General features: G+C 43.0%; 1 protein-coding gene across 2 annotated transcripts in view; it reads right to left on the reverse strand.

The window, feature by feature from the left end:
• Positions 1 to 18,708, reverse strand: part of LOC145513092 (uncharacterized) — a 295,101-nt gene that overhangs the window by 141,967 nt on the left and 134,426 nt on the right. For both annotated transcript variants that reach the window (XR_014059105.1, XM_081508290.1), the window contains one exon: positions 2,995 to 3,192. Coding sequence is in view for 1 of the 2 variants with exons in the window: in XM_081508290.1 (XP_081364416.1) it covers positions 2,995 to 3,159 (165 nt within the window). In the remaining variant the exon portion in view is untranslated. The remainder of the gene's footprint in view (positions 1 to 2,994; positions 3,193 to 18,708) is intronic.

Consider the following 18,708-nt stretch of genomic DNA (forward strand, 5'->3'; position numbering starts at 1 on the left):
TAGGTGCCCCTGGTGCTGTGTTGAGTAAGGTTCCCACCTGAGGCTCGTCTACAGATGCTGGGACCAGTAATGCTCCATCCTGTGCTGCAGCCCCTGGCTCCTCAAATCCCTTACCACAGAGCAGTCGCGTTTGTGTGAAATGTCTCTGGTACTTATGATTTCAGTGATTTTGCCAGATGCAATGTTGAGCTGAGTAGGAGTATGATTCAGCGTAGCCCAAGGGTCTATCACTTCTGAGAGGAAGAGACAAGAATGACGGACAACTGTGCCGAGGACAACAGGGATGCACGGGCACCTCCTCTGTGACAAAAAATGAGCCCCATCAGAGCATCAAAAGCTCTTGCCAAATGTTGCCCAGGCAACTTAGTGAACAAAGCCACAAGCCCGCATGCCTTTATAACCCCCCTGAGACACCATCACCAAGTAGTTGTAATTACATTGCCCTACACTTGCTGTTGTTGCTCAGTCATGTCCAAGTCTTTGCAACCCCATGGACTGTGGCTCATCAGGCTCCTCTGTCCATGGGATTTCCAAGGCAAGAACACTAGAGTGGGTTGCCATTTCCTTCTCCAAGGGATCTTTCCAATCAAAGAATCAAAACCACATCTCCCGCATTGCAGGTGGATTCTTTACCATTGAGCCACCTGGCACTAGTTTCCCTTTATCCTGAGGAAATGATCCACCATCCCTACTGGATGCCTGAAAAATTGGATAGTATTGAACTCTAAATGTGCAGTGCTCTTTCCTATATATACATACATACATGTGGTAAAGATTAATAAATTAGGCACAGTCAGAGATTAACAATGATTAATAATAAAATAGAACAAATATAACATTCTGTAATAAGAGTTATGTGAATGTGGTCTGTTTCTCTCTCTAAGCATGTTGTACAGATTTAATGCCTTTTCCATCTTAACTAACCACCTACCACATTGTGGCCATGTGAGTGACAGAACGCTTGGTAAATACCACATTGTGCGAAGGTTTGTTATTACATCAGACTCCGTCTTCAATGCCAAACAAAATCCCGTATAAGCTCTTGGTTTCTGCTGCTTCTCTCTTTCTACATCCCGAGTTGGTTCTTTCGGGGGCTAGAAAGCAGGTCAGCCTGAATGCCAAGAAATACAACCCAGTTTACTTTCTGAACTATAAGATTCTAAGTCTCGGTTCCTGTGGGCCTGGAGACCTCATACAAAGGTTCTGAGGCCGTGTTCAGGATCAGGAAGAATAGGTGGCATCTGGTAAAGTTGTCCCACCACAGGAGGATGCAGGTCAGGAGCTCGGAGACATCAAATGGAGGGTGGGGATGAGGTTTGGAGTGAGAAACTGAGCTCTGAGAAGGGAACCTGATGAAGGGACATCTTTAATAGGACTTACAGGTACCTGATTTTGCAAATGGGGAAACAGATCCAGAGAGGGTACTTGCTATTCTGGTAGGTGGCCCTCCTGGAACTACAACCCAGGTTGCCCAACTTCTCTTTCAATGCTTTTAAAATAGGTCTTTAGCTCCTCCACGCTGCCTCTACCCTAGTCAAGTGACCACACAGAATAGATTTTCCAGGACAGCAAGCAATTTCAACAGTCTTTGCTAAGACATTTCGATTTGTCAGAGCAGGTCCAAGTCGGAGGTTTGGGTAATACACCACCCTCTCAATCGGCAGAAGAGCCAAGAAGGGGACCCAGGCCTCACTCTCCTTGAAGATGTTCCCGCAACAAGCTGGGAGAAAGCCCTGCTATCCCCACATCTGCCAGTAGAGGGCACATACAGAGAAGGTTTATCAGCTGTGCAGTCTGGCCGCTGTCAGCAGAGGGGAGAGCAGCCTGCCTTGGTTTCCAGCCAGGGACCAGCAGTAAAAAGCCAGTATGATTGGTTTTACTGTCTAGCAAAATGAAAATACTCACAGATGCTCATTTGTTCTATCATTTCAGATTCCTTAGTGCTGAAGCTGACTAGCTCCAGACAGGGCACTTGAATATAAATCATCATCAGGATGCAAAAGAGTGATGGCATTAAAGTTATTTTCACACTTGGTTTCCACATCTGAAAGTAACGGGAACCATAGTGCCCCCTTGCGTGGCTGTTGAGGGGCACAGATTATCATTTGCTTATCACATGGTAAGTACTCACTGTGTACTATTGGCCAGCAGTTGAAAGTGATTTTACTTTATTAACATATCCCTTAAGTAAATATTTATTGAGCACCTACTATGTATAAGACTTGGGAGATAGAATAATGAATATCATACTTCATTCTTCATAAATATCACAATTATCATTTTTCATGCTTTATCTATTTTTATATTTTTTCTTAATAACAGCAGTTCTATAATCTCTGGTTTCTTTCGCTGTCCTTGTTATAAGGAAGCTCAGCACTAAATCTGAAGGCCCAGCTTGGCTGCTCTTTTGTCCATTATGACCAGCAGATCCCTGTTCTTCTTTTCTAGTTGCTTGTCATATTCTACTGATATTTATAGTTTACTAAGTCACTATATACCTCTTTGACCTGCCTTCTCATCCACAGCTATGGACTACTGCCTTGCTGACAGGAAGCACTGGTCAGAGACTAGAACACTTCAGGGAAAGGAGGGTGACTGCCCAGAAAAAAAAAAAAAAAACCCCACACAAAACACACATATTTACAGGCATGGAGATGACTAAACTGGCCTGAGGGGAAAGGGGATGAAGTGGAAACAGTAGTAAACAAAACAGCTCTGAGAAAGACTGGACTGGTGCTCTGGGGCAGAAAGAGAAATATAGGCGAAAATAAAGATCCTTCCCAGGGCAACTCCCAGTGAGGGCAGAGAAGAAAAAGGAGAGGAGGTGGTGGCGGTGAGCCCTAAAAAGCACAGATTAGGGGAGAAGTGCTTTGTATCCATTTCAAGGATGAAGGAGGACAGGGAAGACAACTAGAAATAGGTTTCCCATCAAGGAATAAAGAAGAGCAGGGAGTAGAAATCACTGCCCAGGAGGGGAGAAATTTACCCAGTTACCTGAAGGGAGAAGTTCCTGGGGTCACTGGTTGCTAAGCTGATCTCAGGTCCCCCTGTGATTGTCAGGTGGCCTCGGTGCTGATGTTCACACACCTCCATGAACCAGGATGGATATAAGGAGCTAGTGAACACATGTGTTAAAACACTGCAGTGCTCAGCACACATCAAGGGGGCTGTAGATGGGCCAGCATACTTGACCTGAAAGAAGAAAAGGAAAAAAGGAAACATGCTGATTGTAGCAATAGAGAAGTAGGCTATGCAGCTGTTAAGAAAATATCTTGGCCAAACAATTCACAACTTTTCTTTTAAAAGCTAAGTAGACTCCACAAAATATGTACCTCTGTGTGCCAAAAGGTATATGCTGGAACCATAAACTGGAAACTACCAAAATGTCTATCAATCAGAAAATGGAAAAAAAGATTGTATTTTCACACAGCAATGAGAATGAACAAACTGCAGCTATATACAATTCAGATGAATCTCAAAAACAGAATATTGAATGAAAGAAGCTAGACACAAAAGAATGCAGACTATATGACTGCTTTTACATAAGGATCAGAGGCAGGTTGCACTATGGTGTTACCAGTTCGGGTGGTGGTTACCCTTGGGGTACTGATTGGCACACTGCACCAGCTAGTTTCTGGGGTGCCTGTCATGTTCTGTTTCTTGATTGACTGCTTACAGGCATATACATTCGCTTCATGAAAATTCATTGAACTGTGCATATTTCTACATGTTTTATGTTAGATTTCAATACAGAGTAAAAACAACAACACAAGCAGTTATGAGGGTCTTGACACTGGGTCCCAGGAAGGGCAGTGGGTCATAAGGCACCTACCCCAGTGCCAAACAGGGGTAGAGAGCGACCAGGGAGTGAGGCATGACCACCAATTCCATAGCTGGCTTTATAGGGTAATTGGCTAACTCACTCACATCAAGATGTGGTTAGATTAAAGAAACTAAGCAGTTCCGTGGCACCTTCATTTCCTGAGTGCTGGCTGAGTGTGACAGCAGAGCCAGCTGGCCTGGGTTTGAATTCCAGCTCCATCACATGACCCCACAGCACAACTCTGAGTCAGTGTCTTAAACACCCAGTGTCTCAGTTTCCACATCTCTAAAATAGGGGTAGTGATAGGTTTGACAACATTAAATTTGGATCAACATCCCACACAGAGTAAGTTGCAGGTAATGGTTTGTTTCTGTTTACATCTGTGTGCCAGGCACTTTAATCCTCACATCCACTGTAACACATGGACTCAGAGAAGAAGTGATTTCAGTGAGGCCACATGCCCAGAAAATATAGAATAGAGATCTGAATCCCAGGCTTGCCTAGCCTTCCTGACAAAGAGGGAAAACTCTCTCCTAGAAACCAAGAAATGGAAAAGATAAACAAGAAAATCATTCAAGGGTGAAGAAACATGTTAGACTTTGGAACAAGCAAAAAAGATTACTGGATAGCCTTCCAATGGGATGCTGGAGTCATCTCATTATCTGATTCTGAGATCTCTGTGCCTTCCATTGCCTTTTGAGCTATTTTGTTGTTGTTTAGTTGCTCAGTTGTGTCTGACTTTTTGCAACCCCATGGACTATAGCCCTCCAGGCTCCTCTGTCCATGAGATTTTCCAGGCAAGAATACTGGAATGGGTTGCCATGCCCTTCTCCAGGAGACCTTCCCAACCCAAGGATCAAACAAACATCTCTAAGTCTCCTGCATTATAGGTGGATTCTTTACCACTGAGCCACCTGGGAAGCCCCTCTGAAAACTGTAAATAAGGGATAGCAATACAAATAATTCTTCTCTAAAGACAAGCAAATAAATTCTGGAACACCCTAAAAACAATAATAAAGTAAGATCCAAATCCATAAATAAAATTATGTCAACATTCCTTTATACCATACAAATTTGTGGGTTTTTGACTTCTCCTTTGAAACAGTTTTATCTTACCAGTGCCTCATTCAATTAGTGAGTTAAATAAAATCTTTGACATGTGTTCATTTTATGTTTGCATGAGAAGCATGATTTTACTCTTTTTTAAATCCTGAACACAAAGGAAGAAGACAGGTTCAGATCTGTGGCCCTGGGGCTTCCTGAGGAAGGTCTAGTCTTCGCTGTACTGAAATCTGCTGGCAGGTGGCCCAGGTGGCCCTCGTGCTGCAGGCATGAGGCCAAAGCCCCAGGTTTGGCCTGTGCTCTGCTTCCTGCCCAGGACTGGCAAGGACTGTGAAGGCTGGCTGGACCTTAGAAGGAACTCTGGCCAACCTGAAAGCAATTTACCATGAGTAGGGAAGGATGCTACAATAGCAAAGGCAGGGCTGTGGGCACCCAGTCTGCCTACTGTTTCAGGGGCCTGCAAAACAGAAAACAAAGAATCTAAGCCAGCAACATTAAGACTAGAACTTTTTTTTTAATGAATTTATTTATTTTAATTGGAGGCTAATTACTTTACAATATTGTAATGGCTTTCGCCATACATCAACACGAATCAGCCACGGGTGTATATGTGTCCCCCATCCTGAAACCCCCTCCCACCTCCCTCCCCATCCCAGCCCTCTGGGTTATCCCAGTGCACCGGCCCTGAGCACCCTATCACCCTGTCTCATGCATCAAACCTGGACTGGCAATCTATTTCACATATGGTAATATACATGTTTCAATGCTATTCTCTCAAATCATCCCACCGTCACCTTCTCCTACAGAGTCCAGTAGTCTGTTCTTTACATCTGTGTCTCTTTTGCTATCTCGAATATAAGGTCATCATTCTGCTAATTCGCTTCAGTCGTGTCCAACTCTGTGCGACCCCATAGACGGCAGCCCACCAGGCTTCCCCGTCCCTGGGATTCTCCAGGCAAGAACACTGGAGTGGGTTGCCATTCCTTCTCCAATGCATGAAAGTGAAAAGCGAAAGTGAAATCACTCAGTCGTGTCCGACTCTTAGTGATCCCATGGACTGCAGCCCACCAGGCTCCTCCATCCATGGGATTTTCCAGGCAAAAGTACTGGAGTGGGGTGCCATTACCATCTTTCTAAATTCCATATATATGTGTTAATAAACCGTATTGGTGTTTTTCTTTCTGACTTACTTCACTCTGTATAATAGGCTCCAGTTTCATCCACCTCATTAGAACTGATTCAAATGCATTCCTTTTAATGGCTGAGTAATATTCCATTGTGTATATGTCCATTTGTCTGCCAATGGACATCTAGGTTGCTTCCATATCCTAGCTATTGTAAACAGTGCTGTGATGAACATTGGGGTACACGTGCCTCTTTCAATTCTGATTTCCTTGGTGTGTATGCCCAGTAGTAGGATTGCTGGGTCATATGGCAGTTCTATTTCCAGTTTTTTAAGGAATCTCCACACTGTTCTCCATACTGGCTGTACTAGTTTGCATTCCCACCAACAGTGTAAGAGGGTTCCCTTTTCTCCAGCACCCTCTCCAGCATTAATTGTTTATAGACATTTTGATAGCAGCCATTCTGATTGGTGTGAGATGGTACCTCATTGTGGTTTTGATTTGCATTTCTCTGATAATGAGTGATGTTGAGCATCCTTTCATGTGCTTGTTAGCCATCTGTATGTCTTCTTTGGAGAAATGTCTGTTTAGTTCTTTGGCCCATTTTTTGATTGGGTCGTTTATCTTTCCAGAATTGAGCTGCATGAGCTGCTTCTATATTTTTGAGATTAATTCTTTGTCAGTTGCTTTGTTTGCTAGTATTTTCTCCCATTCTGAAGGCTGTCTTTTCACTTTGCTGATATTTTCCTTCGTTGTGCAAAAGCTTTTAAGTTTAATTAGGTCCCATTTGTTTCTTTTTGCTTTTATTTCCATTACTCTGGGAGGTGGGTCATAGAGGATCCTGCTGTGATTTATGTCAGAGAGTGTTTTATCTATGTTTTCCTCTAGGAGTTTTATAGTTTCTGGTCTTACATTTAGATCTTTAATCCATTTTGAGTTTATTTTTGTGTATGGTGTTAGAAAGTGTTCTAGTTTCATTCTTTTACAAGTGGTTGACCAGTTTTCCCAGCACTGTTTGTTAAAGAGATCATCTTTTCTCCATTGTCTATTCTTGCCTCCTTTGTCAAAGACAAGGTGTCCATAGGTGCGTGGATTTATCTCTGGGCTTTCTATTTTGTTCCATTGATCTATATTTCTGTCTTTGTGCTAGTACTATACTGTCTTGATGACCGTAGCTTTGTAGTATAGTCTGAAGTCAGACAGGTTGATTCCTCCAGTTCCATTCTTCTTTCTCAAGATTACTTTGGCTATTCGAGGTTTTTTGTATTTCCATACAAATTGTGAAATAATTTGTTCTAGTTCTGTGAAAAATACCATTGGTAGCTTGATAGAGATTGCATTGAATCTATAGATTGATTTGGGTAGTATACTCATTTTCACTGACTCTTTGTGATCCCATGGACTGCAGCACGCCAGGCCTCCCTGTCCATCACCAACTACCAGAGTTTACTCAAACTCATGTCCATTGAGTCAGTGATGCCACCCAACCATTTCATCCTCTGTCATCCCTTTCTCCTCCTGCCTTCAATCTTTCCCAGCACCAGGGTCTTTCCAAATGAGTCAGTTCTTCACATCAGGTGGCCAAAGTATTGGAGTTTCAGCTTCAGCATCAGTCCCTCCAATGAATATTCAGGACTGATTTCCTTTAGGATGGACTGGTTGGATCTCCTTGCAGTCCAAGGGACTCTCAAGAGTCTTCTCCAACACCACAGTTCAAAAGCACTAATCCTTCTGTGCTCAGCTTTCTTTATAGTCCAACTCTCACATCCATACATGACTATTGAAAAAACCAGAGTTTTGACTATATGGACCTTTGTTGGCAAAGTAATGTCTCTGCTTTTTAATATGCTGTCTAGTTTGGTCATAACTTTCCTTCCAAGGAACAACCATCTTTTAATTTCATGGCTGCAATCACCATCAGCAGTGATTTTGGAGCCCCCCAAAATAAAGTCTGTCACTGTTTCCATTGTTTCCCCATCTATTTGCCATGAAGTGATGGGACCAGAAGCCATGATCTCAGTTTTCTGAATGTTGAGCTTCAAGCCAACTTTTTCACTCTCTTCTTTCACTTTCATCAAGAGACTCTTTAGTTCTTCTTTGCTTTCTGCCATAAGGGTGGTGTCATCTGCATATCTGTGGTTATTGATATTTCTCCCAGCAATCTTGATTTCAGCTTGTGCTTCATCTAGTACAGCATTTCTCATGATGCACTCTGCATATAAGTTAAATAAGCAGGGTGACAATATACAACCTTGACATACTCCTTTCCCGATTTGGAACCAGTCTGTTGTTCCATGTGTAGTTCTAACTGTTGCTTCCTGACCTGCATACAGGTTTCTCAGGAGGCAGGTCAGGTGGTCTGGTATTCCCATCTCTTTCAGAATTTTCCACAGTTTGTTGTGATCCACACAATCAAAGGCTTTGGCATAGACAATAAAGCAGAAGTAGATATTTTTTTGGAACCCTCTTGCTTTTTCAATGATCCAAGGGATATTGACAATTTAATCTCTAGTTCCTCTGCCTTTTCTAAATCCAACTTGAACATCTGGAAGTTCACAGTTCACATACTGTTGAAACCTGGCTTGGAGAATTTTGAGCGTTACTTTGTTAGCGTGTGAGATAAGTGCAATTGTGCAGCAGCTTGAACATTCTTTGGCATTGCCTTTCTTTGGGATTGGAATGAAAACTGACTTTTCCAGTCCTGTGGCCACTGCTGAGTTTTCCAAATTTGCTGGCATATGGAATGCAGCACTTTCATAGCGTCATCTTTTAGGATTTGAAATAGCTCAACTGGAATTCCATCACCTCCACTAGCTTTGTTCCTAGTGATGCTTCCTAAGGTCCACTTGACTTCGCATTCCAGGATGTTTGGCTCTAGGTGAGCGATCACACTATTGTGATTATCTGGTCATGAAGATCATTTTTTGTACAGTTCTTCTGTGTATTCTTGCCATCTCTTCTTAATATCTCCTGCTTCTTTTAGGTCCATACCATTTCTGTCCTTCGTTGAGCCCATCTTTGCATGAAATATTCCCTTGGTATCTCTAATTTTCTTGAAGAGATCTCTAGTCTTTCCCATTCTATTCTTTTCCTCTATTTCTTTGCACTGATCATTGGGGAAGGCTTTCTTATCTCTCCTTGCTATTCTTTGTAACTCTTTGGCATTCAAATGGGTATATCTTTCCTTTTCTCCTTTGTTTTTCACTTCTTTTCACAGCTATTTGTAAGGCCTCCTCAGACAACCATTTTGCCTTTTTGCATTTCTTTTTCTTGGGGATGGTCTTGATCCCTGCCTCTTGTATAATGTCATGAACCTCCATCCATAGTTCTTCAGGCACTCTTGTCTATCAGGTCTAATCCCTTGAATCTATTTCTCACTTCCACTGTATAATCATAAGGGATGTGATTTAGGTCATACCTGAGCAGTCTAGTGGTTTTCCCTACTTTCTTCAATTTAAGTCTGAATTTGGCAATAAGGAGTTCATGATCTGAGCCACAGTCAGCTCCCAGTCTTGTTTTTGCTGACTGTATAGAGCTTCTCCATCTTTGGCTGCAAAGAATCCTATTGGGATAGCTGGGGTTTAACGTACCCTTCATTGACTGCTTTCCTTCCCTGTATCATTTTCCTACTGGAGTTTGTGGCCCCTCCCAAATCAGTTAACTTGTACTCAAATCCTTGTCTCAGCATCTGCTGTTGGGCAGAGGGCCCAAGTTAAGGCAGTGATCATAGGGGAGTGGACAGGGTATGTACTAAAGTAGGTGAGCAGGGAACTAGGAGATGAGACTCCAAAGTTTTCAAAGCCCACAGTTGATCTTAAGTGCCCAGTTGTTTAGGCCTTCAGTTCAAATGGGTGTCAGGACACTATTCACGTGGTCTGACTAGATTCCAATCCTGGCAGCACCATTGGGTGATGTTTCATTCTGACAATCCATTCATCTCCTTGCCCCTGCCCCCATCTTCCTGCAGCTGAGGAAACTCTCAGCAGTGATGAGCATCAAAAATGGATCTCCTTTTGTTCTTATCCATTCAATGTGTTTATTTTCAAGATTGCATTTGTGAAAAGCATTTAAACAGCACCATTTAGAAGAAAACAAAAGTCACCAGATGGAAAAATAGAATAAAAGACATGCACACACACAAAATTCTCCAAGCAATATAGGCAGGGCAGCAGGAGTTACTGTGCCCTGCTGTTGGAATAATGCAGCTGTGTTGGAAAAGCTGCCTGCTCTTGACAGACTAGAATTTTCAAAAGAGAACTGAACAGAGGTCAACAGAATTCCATGCTGTAATTTGCTTCTTGAGAAAGTTTGACAAACCTTCCTTCTCCTTTCCTCTGGTAAAGACAGAAGAGCAGTTGCTAGGATGACCATCTATATTGAACTATAAAGTACAGGCAACTTTTTCTTGTAATAATGCCTTCAGCTTGGCCCATATCTAATTTTCACAGGCCAACTACAAAGCCAGATGGATAGGAGAGCGAGAGAGATGGCAGCTGCTTCTAAGGCTGATAGACATCACCTTCCATCCCTTCAAGAAATCAAGAGAACCAACCTGCTTTCCCTCTCTTTCCCATGCCACCACCAAATGCAACACAATTTTGCCTCCAGTTGTTGTTGCTGTTCAGTTGCTAAGTCATGTCTGACTCTGCGACCCCGTGGACTGCAGCGCCCCAGGCTTCCCTGTCCTTCACTATCTCCTGGAGTTTGCTCAAACCCATGTCCATTGAGTTAGTGATGCCATCCAACCATATCATCCTCTGTTGTTCCCTTCTCTTCCTGCCTTCAATCTTTCCCAGCCTCAGGGTCTTTTCCAATGAGTTGGCTCTTCGCACCAGGTAACCAAAGTATTGGAGTGTCAGTTTCAGCATCAGTCCTTCCAATGAATATTCAGGGTTGATTTCTTTTAGGATGTACTGGTTTGATCCCCTTGATCCAAGGGACTCTCAAGAACCTTCTCTAGCACCACAATTTGAAAAACTTCAGCAGTACCCCAAGGGTGGCAGAATGACTGACTTTCATTCACAAGTAGGCTCCAGTCATTGCCTGTTCCCTGCCTTTCTTTCTCCCAGTGGTGAACACAGGGAGGAGAAATATGGCAGTGGGAGAAAGTGCTTCAGTCAGGATGGTGCTCTGGGTCCTGTGAGGAGGAATCTTAACATTAACTTTTTCTGATCTTACCTGGGCTCCCAGGCCTCACAGACATCCATGCTAGATATAAAGTGTCTAGGGCACGCCCCCATGTGCCCAGAAGAGGGAATCTGGTCACAGACAGCAGCAGCAGGAATTATGTAGCATGCTGGCCCTGGCAACAGGAGGGGAATATCGGCCGTGTAGTCAAGCACTCCCCGCTCTACCATTTATCAACTGTATGACACTCAGTAATTCATTTAACCTCTTTGCACCTCATCTCTGCATCTGTAAATAGTAGCTCCTACCGCAGATAGTTAATATGGGAAAGAATATAAAATGTTAGTGCCTAACACATCATAAGCTCTCTATAAATGGCAACTTCTATTACTACTGTGGGAATATGGCTGTGCTTTCTAACACTGTGAACAAGTATGGGTGAATAACAGCTGTTTCCACAATTATCATTCTTAAGGCAGTTAACATCATTGTAGTTGTGTATCTTAGACCAATAATGATTATGAGAGAACCCAACTGGGATTTCACATAAAGAAACCAATCACATTAAGGGAAAAAATGGCATATTAGGTACTGGGTGGACAGTTAGGACAGCCGGAGAGCATGTGGAAAGTTACCAGAAGGTCCAGATGTGATCAAGAGGGCTTCCCAGGGGAAGAGCTCATTCAGCCTGACAAGGACACAGGAGCCAGAGGAAAAGGCAGGCTCTGACAGACAGAACTCCATGAGCCCTGGAGCAAAACCCACACACACAGGCCTCATTAACCACAAAGTCATGAGAAAGGTTTTATAGAGGTTGAGACTCTCTGAGGAGAAAAGAGATTAAAGACCACAGGCAAAGCCATCTCTGTTTCTGAGTGTCCTTGCCAGGCCAGGCCTCCCTGAGCCCAGCCATGATGGAGGATACAGAGCCCCCTGTGGACTGGTCCCCAAACCACAACTCATGTCTCTAAAGCTTTAATCTGAACTCATTCAATAATGGGCTTCCCAGGTGGCACTAGTTGTAAAGAACCCTGCCTGCCAATGCAGGAGATGTAAGAAATGTAGGTTTGATTCCTGGATCTGGAAGATACCCTGCAGGAGGGCGTGGCAAGCCTGGCGGGCTATCATGGGGTAGTGGGGTCGCCAAGAGTCAGACACGACTGAAGCTACTTGGCACACATTCAGTAATATCAAGCACTTCCACACTTTCATATACACAGGATAGCGATACATGGCTGGGAAATGCCAAAACTGCCTTAGTGAGAAAACTCCAGAAACGAAGATAGATTCTTTAAGGAAAGGGATAAAATAAACAGAGATTTTGGTGGGGCTAAGATGGTGTGTGAAGAGGTGCACAGAAGAATATCCTGGTGTGACAGTCTGACTTATAATAAACTGGCTCAAAGTTTCAAAAACCCTTGGAATTTCCTGAGTGATAAGAGTGATAAATGTGTCATGATATTTATAACAAACCCTTTTCAATCACATCTGAGTTTATGTTTATAAGGGGCTTTTGGAAAGCACCGAAGGATGGGGGCTGGGTGCCAGGAAAATCAGCCATGAGATATAAGGATTAGAACTTTCAGTCCCATCCCTCACCTCCAGGGAAGGAAGAAGGGCTAGAGATTGAGTTCAGTTGCCAATGGCCAATGATTTATTTAATCAATCATGCTGATATAAGCAAGCCTCCATAAAAACCCAAAAGGACCTGGTTGGGAGAGCCTCCAGGTTGGTGAACATGCAGAGATTCAGGGAGAGTGGCAAGCTAAGACAGCATGGAAACTCTGTGCCCTTTCCTCACACATTGCTCTATGCATCTCTTCCATCTGGATGTTCCTAAATTATATCCATTTATAATAAACTGGTAACCTACTAAGGAAAATGTTCCTATGATTTCTGTGAAATTCTCTGGCAAATTAACCAAGTGGGGTCATGGAAATCTCAGATCTATAGCCTATTAGAACCACAAGTGACAACCTTGGATTAGCATCTAAAGTGGGGGCAGGCAGTCTTGTGGAACTGAGACGTTAACCTAAGGGATCTAATGTCATCTCCAGGTAGATAATGTGAATACTGAGTTAAAGTGTAGGACACCCAGCTGGTGTCAGAGAATTGCTTTGTGCAGAGTGAAATAAAACCCACACAATGGAATTGCTGTCACAATCCTACCTGAGGAAATTTTTCATAACACAGTGAATGGCAGTGAGCTCTAAAGAGCATCAGACCAGGGGTGGGGGTGGAGTGCCTAAAAAAGTCAAAAAATATTTTGCACCCAAGGATATTCTGATATACACTTATCCACCACCACCCCCAGGAGATAGAAAGCAATGAGAGAGAAGCCTTGTCTACCAGAGAGAATTCCAAGAGGTAGGAAAGCAACCTCCTTCTCAAGGAGGTTGACAAAACCAAATCAAAGTCAGCCTAAAGAATTCAGGGAGCTGAATAAGTGTAGTGGGCTACAAGTCTGTAGTAAGGACCCTAAGGGAAAGACGAGAGGGCAGCAGGAGAGGACTCATCATGCCATAAACCCTAGACATACAGTAGGAGTAGTATCACAGCAGAATGGAAGCCTTTCTCACTTCCAGTCTAATTTTCTTCCTCAGTATTAGACTAATTTTGTGGTGAGTGGCAATGCGCCCAAATGAAAACATCTGTTTCCCAACCTGACCTGCAGATAAGGATGGCCACATAATTAAACTCTGGCCAGTGGTACAACTGTGGTAACTTATCCACAGATATAAGTTATTGAATCAGACATTTGGGGAAGCTCCTTAAAAGAGCAGCTGACTCAACTGGGATGCCCTTTGGCATTTCCTCCTTCCTTCTTGCTAACTGGAATTCAGATATGATGACAGGAACCTCAGAGGGCCTTGTGGGACTATGAGACAACCCTGAGAATGAGAGTGAAAAAAGATATTAAAAATGTCTGAGATGATGATGTCCACCTACAGATTTATTTTACAAGAGAGAAAAATACAACCCTATCCCTTGTTATTTCAGGCCTCTGTCACTATGACAGTATGATAGCCAGCTTCCAAGTTGGCTGCCAGTGATCATTACATCCTGGTATTTGTGTTCTTGTCTAGTCCTTTCCCACACTGAATAGAACTGACCTGTGCAACCAACAGGATATTGAGGAAATGATGGTGTGTGACCTCTGAGGCTACGTCCTAAAAGACATGGTAGATTCTGCCTTGCTTTCTCCTGGATCACTCACTCTTTGGGAAGTCAACAGCCAAGTGTTGAGAGCATTCAAACAGCCCTATGGATAAGTCCATGTGGCAAAGAACTGAGGTCCCCCACCAACAGTCAGGGGCTTCCCTGATAAACTCAGTTGGTAAAGAATCTGCCTGCACTGCAGGAGACCCCGGTTTGACTCCTGGGTCAGGAAGATCCTCTGGAGAAGGGATAGGCTACCCACTCCAGTATTCTTGGGTTTCCCTGGTGGCTCAGCTGGTAAAGAATCTGCCTGCAATGCAGGAGACCTGGGTTCAATCCCTGGTTTGGGAAGATCCCCTGAAGAAGGGAAAGGCTACCCACTCCAGTATTCTGGCTTGGAGAATTACGTGGACTGTACAGTCCATGGGGTCACAAAAGAGTCAGAGTCACAAAAGCGTCAGATACAACTGAGCGACTTTCACACACTCACACCAACAGTCAGCATCAACTTTCCAGCTATGCAGATGACTTCTTAGAAGATTCTCTACTTCATCAAGCCTTTCAGATGACCAAAGTCCCAGTTGACATCCTGACTGCAATCTCAGTGAAGACCTCAAGCGAAAACCACCACATAAGCTGCTCCTGAATTGTTGACCCATATAAACTGTGAGATAATAAATGTTTGCTATTCTTTTAAGACACCAAATTTGTTACACAGCAATAGATAATACACAGACACACTCAATTCCTAACTGATACAAAACCTAAGGGATCAACTTGACATGGCCACATCTTGGATGATCCATATTCTCCAACCTGCTGAACTCCCATCCTCAGAAGCACGGCTTCCCTTCTCCTCTTACCACCTCCTCCTGAACACATGTGAAGCACTCAGCACCCTCCTATGTGTTAGACATGGATTGATTGCTGCTGTCATCAAAGAATCAAGTTTACTTTGTTTCACTTGAAGAGTGATGTCTACCAGCTCTTTTTCCTCCCATTTTGCCCAGGCGCAGGAATTCTCACTTCCACACCACCTCACCCCAAGGTATCTACAGCCCCACCATCTATTATAGAGTGGACCTACCAGTATCCTGAGCCATTGAATGTGAGGTACCCACGTGAATTAGTGGAGAGTTGAGACAAATTTGGGGGAACAGAGAGGAGGCCCTCAGCCAACTGCCTCTGATGGGCCCTCCTCAGTAGACAATAAGACTTACTCACAAAAACTGGCTCCCTCGGGTCTATTTCTGGTGTTTCTACTCCAGTTGTTCTCTCAAAGCCACAGAAGATCTATCCAATCTGAGGGGTCAGAAATGTGCTCATATGATGCTTAAAAACTCTTCTTATGCTAAGAACTTTGAAAGGGAGACCAGAAATGTGCTGCAGCTTCCATTCTGATTCTATAAGGGATCTTGTCCCTTCAGAGAAGGAGATAACTTCTCTAATTGCCTTTAGATCATGGAAAGGAAGTTTTTAGAATGGAAGTGAAAAAAACAAAATGATGAGTTCAAGACATGGTAGGGGAGAAATCAATTAAGATTTTGAACATAAACTACATGTCGGGGTTCTCCAGAGAAACAGAACTAAAAGGGTGAAATCTGTTGTAAGGAATTAGTTCACACAATTATGGAGGCTGAGAAGTCTCATGATCTGTCACTTGCAACCTGGAGACCCATGAAATTCCAGTCTGAGTTTAAAGGCCTGAGAAAAAGGACCACAGATAGTCTAAGTTCCAGTTCAAGCGCAAGAGAAGATGGACACTTTAGCTCAGCAGTCAGTCAGCAAGACAGAATTCAACCTTCCTCCTCCTTCTTGTCCTATAAAGGCCTTGAACAGGTTGAAGGATACTCATCCACTCTGGGAGGGCAAACTGCTTTACCCAGTCCACCAAATTCAAATGGTAATCTCTTACCAAAATACCCTCACAGACACATCCAGAAATAATGTTTAACTAGATATCTGGGTATCCCATGACACAGTCAAGTGGATGCACAAAATTAACTATTACATTAAGAAAAGCTTATTTATGCCCCTCCCTGCCTCATACCCATGCTCTGGGGACAAGAACCTCTGTATATGTGCTATGCTGTTTTCTCCCTTTTTCCATGCTTCTCTGCCCAAAACAGTCTTTTCTCAACTTCATCTCTGGCTAAACCTTACTCATATTTTAAGACTCAACCTAAGGAACTTCTTGGGGTATGTTAGGAGCAACCATGGACACTTCCATAATACCTTTGCTCTTACCCACTATACACGGCTCCCATGACACTCTGTGTACTGATCAATGGTCTTACATCACTGACTCCATATATCTCTATCTCCCCTATCACTCTGAGTGCTTCTTAGGATAGGAGCTTTGTCTAAATCACTTTCCAGTCCTTATCTAGATTCTAGAACAATGTCAAGCAAATAGTGATGCTCAACAAATGTACACTGGGTGAAAAAAATTGAATAAGTGAGTGAATGTGTAATATGCACTGCACAGTGGAACACTATCCTATCCATTCTTAGGTCAATGTCAATTTCATTTTCTTAATCTAGAATCACTGTCCTCAAGCAACGTGAGGTAGAGGGGCTGCTTTCTAGCCCTGTGATTTCCCACTCTTAAGGCTAGTATTTGAACCACCACACTTGGGACCAAGAATCCCATTTCACTTCATTTTTCTCACTTAAATAAGTCTAGGTTCAGTGACTCTCCAGAGTGGTGAGAAATTCAATCTCAGTCACATTTGGGGGTGTCGAAGTATAATTTTCAAAATGCTAAAATGTAATTTTCATATCAATATACAAGGAACATGTGTCAAAAGATTTCCATAATTTATTAATAAGGAAAGACAGGATGAAAAAAGCTGATAGAAAGGAGGGCACAAGAAAATGAGTCCGTGATAAAGGATATAGGGCAGTAAGATTGCTAAATGAGATATAAAATTGGTTAATGCCCTACACAGCACAAAACCATCACTCTTGAGGTTAACTTCTTTACCAAACAGAAGCACTTGAATCTCAATCAAGCAAAAACCATTCATCTCCTATTAGTGTCCTACAAGCAAACATCTAATTCTTAGAGTCTGGGCAATAGCAACCATAAAGAGAAAGCTCAGCAAATTTACCTTCCTGTAGAGAAAGCAAGTGAACTCTAATCTGGACATAATTCTATCAATAAAGAGGTTAAAATGAGAAGCAGTTAAGGTGAAATTAGGAAGCTATATACTTAAAACAAATGTGGAAATGAGACTAAACTGGATTTTGACACAGTGTGTATCTGTGGCAGGGGAGCAGTCCAGGCAATGTGAATAAAAACAATAGAGAGAGATTGTAACAGGGATACCAGTACCAATGTGTATGCAAGAAAAAAAAGAGAGAGAGAGAGAAGAAACAAAAGATCTAGTGTTTTCAGATGGCGATCTGATAGAAAGACTAACCAATTATAGTGGGCAAATACCCAAAATGTGCCTTGATACAGTATTAACAAAGGGGGTTATGGGAGTCTAGAATGTGTGTCCAAATCCTCCCCTCTGGAATTCTCTGCTACATAAGAGAAAACTCTAAGTGTGAAATAAAGATTTCCACTCCTACCCCCTCATACTGTTCCTCCAAACCTAAAAGTCAGGGCCTGCAGCACAAACTAACAGCCTCCTTAACTCCTTGGGCCAGAAGGAATAGGGAGCCAGAAGGCCCACCTGTGGTGGAGGGTCTTGCCTGCATGTTCTTTCCTCACAAAAGTGGGAAGGGCAAGACCTCTGAAAACCAAAACTGTGGTGACAAAACTTGATCTCAACTGATAGAACTGAATTGAACTGAAGTGAGTGGCTTAAACAACAGACATTTGCTCACAATTCTGGAGGTTTTGTTGTTCAGTCACTAAGTCGTGTCTGACCCTTTGTGACCCCATGGACTACAGCACTCCAGGCTTCCCTGTCTTTCACTATCTCCCAGAGTTTGCTCAAACTCATGCCCACTGAGTCAGTGATGATATCCAACCATCTCATCCTCTGTCAACCCCTTCTCCTCCTCCCTCAATCTTCCCCAGCATCAGGGTCTTTTCCAATGAGCTGGCTCTTCTCATCAGGTGGCCAAAGTATTGGAGCTTCAGCATCGGCATCAGTCCTTCCAATGAATATTCAGGGTTGATTTCCTTTAGGACTGACTGGTTTGACCTCCTTACTATCCAAGGGACTCTTAAGAGTCTTCTCCAGTATCACAGTTCAAAAGCATCAAAAATTTGGTGCTCAGGCTTCTTTATGGTCCAACTCTCACATATGTACATGATACTGGGAAAACTAAAGCTTTGACTATATGGACCTTTGTTGGCAAAGTAATGTCTCTACTTTTTAACACGGTGACTAGATTTGCCATAGCTTTTCTTCCAAGGAGCAAGCATTTTTTAATTTCATGGTTGCAGTCACCATC

Source organism: Giraffa tippelskirchi, chromosome 7 (genome assembly GCF_054371585.1).
Source record: "Giraffa tippelskirchi isolate mGirTip1 chromosome 7, T2T-mGirTip1v1.2.pri, whole genome shotgun sequence".
In the NCBI taxonomy this organism is placed as follows: Eukaryota; Metazoa; Chordata; class Mammalia; order Artiodactyla; family Giraffidae; genus Giraffa; species Giraffa tippelskirchi.